The sequence below is a fragment of the Talpa occidentalis genome, unplaced genomic scaffold (assembly GCF_014898055.3).
Source record: "Talpa occidentalis isolate TD23 unplaced genomic scaffold, MPIMG_talOcc4v2.1 talOcc4.3, whole genome shotgun sequence".
NCBI classification, from domain to species: domain Eukaryota; kingdom Metazoa; phylum Chordata; class Mammalia; order Eulipotyphla; family Talpidae; genus Talpa; species Talpa occidentalis.
The window spans coordinates 7,608,497-7,613,366 of record NW_023603184.1 but is presented as its reverse complement, the minus strand read 5'-3'; the positions used below and the strand labels follow the sequence as shown (position 1 = coordinate 7,613,366).

General features: G+C 43.9%; 1 protein-coding gene and 1 long non-coding RNA gene across 3 annotated transcripts in view; one reads left to right on the top strand and one right to left on the bottom strand.

Annotated features, from left to right (window-relative positions):
- Positions 1–2,397: 2,397 nt before the first annotated feature.
- On the bottom strand, positions 2,398–4,602 carry LOC129146577 (uncharacterized). Its single transcript, XR_008553455.1, has 3 exons — positions 4,528–4,602; positions 3,868–4,065; positions 2,398–3,423 (listed from the first exon to the last, which is right to left on the bottom strand). It is a non-coding gene; the product is annotated as an uncharacterized LOC129146577 (long non-coding RNA).
- Positions 4,603–4,663: 61 nt separating this feature from the next.
- Positions 4,664–4,870, top strand: part of TTC17 (tetratricopeptide repeat domain 17) — an 89,114-nt gene continuing 88,907 nt past the window's right edge. For both annotated transcript variants that reach the window (XM_037522433.2, XM_037522432.2), the window contains exon 1: positions 4,664–4,861. In XM_037522433.2, coding sequence (XP_037378330.1) covers positions 4,703–4,861 — 159 coding nt within the window. In that variant the 5' untranslated portion in view covers positions 4,664–4,702. The remainder of the gene's footprint in view (positions 4,862–4,870) is intronic.

Here is a 4,870-nt window from a genome sequence, read left to right as displayed (position 1 = left end):
GTTTTGTGTCTTGATGTGTTGTGATTATAACAGCCTCAGATTCTTGGTTATTACTGATTGCTTCTCGTGTGCCAAGCTGTGTTTTAGACCATGAAAACAGAGATAGACAAGACATTGCTTTGTCTTCAAGGAGTTCAGTCTTGCAAATTATCTTTTATTTTTATCTGTTTGAAATTATTTTTTAGAAGCAAATATATTTCTGGGGAAAAAAGGATTTGGTTCTTTTCATCACAGCAAAATAATCAGATACATGCCAAATCATTATAAAATAAATAATTTCTATCCTCAAATTCATGATGTTAAGCAACTTGAAACTTCTTGACTACCAGCCTTTATTAAAATGCTTTAGTGAAGAAACCCAAGGGTGGTTAAGAGTATCCTAAAGCCAATGCATAAATGGGTCAGGATAAGATAATCTAAATTCCCTTGGTGATCACATCTAGTCCTATGACTTTAATATCTATATGCTGAGAACATGACCCTATAGCCTGTTCTAAACACAGCAGCAAAGTCATTGCTCTAATTGAAGCTGTTGAATGGCCCATTTCAGAATGAAAATGAGAAATATTGCCATGACTTTTAATGTCTCATCTCAGCTGCTACTCACCCTGGATTTCTTTGTCCAAGTCAATTGGCTTCAGGAAGGCTAGGCAAAGCCTCCCCTCTGCCTTAGAGTCTCCAGACTTGATTCTGTAATAGCCACTCACATCCACTTGTATAACTCCAAAGCCTTCAAATCCTCAATGATTACCTTCTCAAATCCTATTTAATATTGCTATGCCTCAATACCCTGCCAACATTCCAGATCTCACTTAGCCTAAGTGTTCTCTGGAGTATTTGGCAACTTTTAACATACTGTTGTTTACTGTCTCTCCTTTCTAGAATGTAATATGGCTAAAATATATAAAGGTAAGGATTTTTGCATTTTGCCCACTGGTAATCCTGAGCATCTAAACCAGTGCTTGCCATCTAGTAAACTTTCAATAAATAAATCCAAAGGCAGTGTTCAAGGCTCTGAGAATATATGAACAAGACATGCAAATTCATGGAGTTTACATTCAGTCTTGCAGAGGCTGATGAAACAAGCCAATTTCAAAGTGCAATCAGTGTTACAAGGACCCTGAGGCATTTGAATGTCGTGATTTGTAAGAGAGGTAGCATAGAAAGTCTGAGGGATTAATTTGAGCTGAAAACCAGCCTGATACATAGACCGCAAGGAAAAACATTTGGGATTGACCACAAGGAAAAGCATTTGAGATTTCCAAATGTGCCAGCTTTTGCTAAAGAATGGGGTCTTTGGTTCCCAATCTTGACCCCCACAACTCCTAAATTCATCTATGATAGTGAGCTACCTGCAGTAACTCAGAGGGCACCATTCTCCTTCTGGTACTGAGGCATGTTTCTTCTGTACAAAATAATTATTCCCCGAATCCATGCATTCATCTGGTTGATGTGAGACTAGATTTCACTTTCTATGAAAATTCTTTTCTCCTAAATTGGGTATAGGACCCAGCCATAGCAGGATCAAAGTACAGACAATGGGAAATCTGCAATAAGCTATTTTTTTTCTATTTAAGAAACAGCCTGTGGGCAGAGAAGAGCAGTAGCTTCATAGAAGATGTTTGTGTGCTATAATAAACATGGACTATTAAAAGGAAAAAACCTATTTTTTTAAGAGTGATTTATTTATATATACAAGAGCTAGGGTGTAGGACAGAGGTGCAGCAGGATGAGAGGATTCACCAGAGACAGAGTGGGGAGCAGTACAGGCAGACAGACTGAAATAGACTGCTGAGGGGAACAGTGGGCGAGACACGAGAGGTCTGCTGTGCCATGTGGGTCAGCTCCCTGGCCTGGGATAGAACTTGTGCTGCAATGGCTACTGATAGTTTTATAGGGCTAAGACTTAAGCTCTTGCACCACCATGGAGGCCCAGGAAAAAATCTTAATTTATAATGATAGTAAATAAAGGACTAAAACATTTTGCTAAAATGTTTTTAAAAATCACATGGGTTTTCATTCAATTAAGAATTGATCACACTATAGAGACTTCAACCACCTTCTCAACTACCATCTTAAATTTCTATAGATTTTATCTAAAAGGGCCTCCCCTGGTGGAGCAGCAGTTGAGCGCTGGGCTGCAAAGCTGCCCGCAGCCTCTGCAGCGCCGGTTCGATCCCTGGCCCAATCCCCGGCCGCTGGGTGAGGGTCCCGCATGGTGGGCAGACCTCTCCTGCCGCACCCACTGCTCCCCTCAGCAGTGTACTTCGGTCCTTCTGCCTGTTCTGTTCCCCGCTCTGGCTCTGGTGAATTCTCTCACCCTCCCGTGCTTCTGACTGTACCCAATGCTTGTATAAATAAATAAATAAATCTTTAAAAAAAAAAAAAAAACTCAAAAATAAAAAAAAGTAGTGACCACAGTCAGCAGCCAACAAGAAAACTGGGACCTGAGTCTTACAATAGCAAGGAACTGAATTCTGCTAAGAACCTGAAAGCGATTGTTGGAAAAGAACTCCCAAGCCTCAGATGAGACTGCAGCCTTGCCATCAGCTATGAGACACTGAGAATCCAGACAAACCATGCCATAGTAACTGTGACAGTAAGTGTATGTTAGGCTGCTAAATTTGTGGCAGTGTTACACAGCAATAGAAAATGAACATACGATTCAGTCTATCATTTAGGGAAAACAGAGATGGGTGATTCAGTAAAGCCATAGAAGTATGATTCTGCCCCTTTACAGATGAACTTGTGTTGAAGAAATTGCTGGTGGTCAAAATATGTGATGTGGCTTCTCTCAAACTCATCCTTCATGCTCAGGCTCCAGAAACTGGTAGATCTGACCTCTGCTGCTCATTAACTATATGATCTTGGCCAAATTACTTAAGGAGCCTACTGGTGAGTGAAGCTTCACAGAAACTGTACAGTGCCAGTGTTTACAAGAAATACAACACAACTATTGTTAACATGACCTTTGCGATTACTTAGTAACTTTATATACAGAGGGTTGACTTACATGCCTAAAATGAGATGCTGAGAGCATTAAGGAAGCCTTTAATACCGGCTACCAATTTCACCTTTCACACTCACTGCTTAATCTGCCTGAACCAGCGCTTTTGCTCCAAGGCTTTCACTTGATTTGGTCATTCTCTTCCACACATGCTCTATTGCCCTAATTTCAACTGTTAACCTGCCAATATCCCACCAGATTGCACACTGCTCAGCAGTCCGATTTCTATACCCAAGTCTACCAGGCAAAAAGCAGATAAGTAAGACATGTTTAATGAAATGAAAAGTCATTCCAGTTTTCTAAGAAAAGCTGCTCTCGGAAGAGATAAAAGACCACAGCGAGCTGGTGGTCATCGTTTCCACAGCATGAAGTGATGTTTTAAACATTTAGGGGTGATCTGTTTTCCTGCAATACACCTGCACAGAGTGGAGAGAAAAACAAAAGCATAACGAATCCAAATATAAAATGACACACAAAGCCAGAAGGCAGTCCAGAAAATACCAGAAACGACATTTAAAGCAAAAGAAAAATACCGGATGGTCTCACTCATAGCAGGAATTTAGAAAACCTAAATAAGGGGCCAGGAAAAAGACTAATTATAATAAAGAAAAAAATCAAAATCAACAAGCAACTATAAACCAGAGACACACTCTGGGGGGAGTCCCTGAGGGGGTGGGGAAGAGAGGAGGGATTAGGGTCAAAATAAGTGGGGTGGGAATTGTATAGGGAATATAAGCAAAATGAAAATGCATACATAGTGCATAAATGAAAAACGATGTAAGAATTATATAAAATAAAATATACTAAAAAATAAAGCTAAAGAAAAGCAATGCTGGTCGCTTGGCCTGCCTGCTGGTTACCTAACAAAAAGTGCTTCTCAAACTTGAATGTACTTGCAGGTCAGCTAGAGCGCTTGGTACATGGTACCATCTGATGGGGAGGCGGGGAGAAGATGCTAGATGATGTCCATGCTGCTGGTCTGCACAGCTCTGCCTCCAGCTTAGCTCTCTGCTGCCCAGGTGGTCTACAGGTAGCGGCAAGCCCTGCAGGACAGCTGGCTGGAATTTAAGTGAGCTCTAAGTGTAAATACCTACGGCTTTCAAAGACCTGGTTCCAAAAAAATCTCACTAACTGTAAAGATTTCATATGAATCTTTAAGAATCAGAGAACCCATGACTTCCCCAAAGGGTTTCGAACGCATACTTTTTATTTCCCAAGTAGTTTACACACTAGAAATACAAATAAAACAAGAGCCGAGCTGTCGTTAAAAATACAGACTCGGGCCTCCCCGGGTGGCGCAGCGGTTGAGCGCTGGGTTGCGAGGCTGCCCGCAGCCCCTGCACCGCCAGTTCGATCCCCGCCACTGGCGAGGGTCCCACCAAAAAAATAAATAAATAAAAATAAAAACACACTCTTGAATCCCTCCTATTTCGGCTTCGAACAGTACTTTCGTCCCCTCCGGCTTCCACACTCCCCGACCGCATCGCGCGCAGGAAAACACCCGACAAGCGTCCTCCCACCTGAGGGCCGCTGGGCGAGGGCCTGCGGCCGCCTTTCCCGCCGCCCTAACAGCGGCCGTCCGCGGGCAGCGCCTTTCGGCTCCTCCTCTTCCAGCGCCGACCTCCCCAAGATGGCGGGCGGCGGGGGCTCACTTCCGCTTCCGGTGTGAGTGGCCGGGCCGGGGGGGGGGGCAACATGGCGGCGGCAGTAGGGGTCCGCGGCCGGTACGAGCTGCCGCCTTGCTCCGGCCCAGGCTGGCTCCTCAGCCTCTCCGCCTTGCTGAGCGTGGCGGCTCGAGGGGCCCTCGCCACCACGCACTGGGTCGTCACGGAGGACGGGAAGATCCAACAGCAGGTAGCGGCC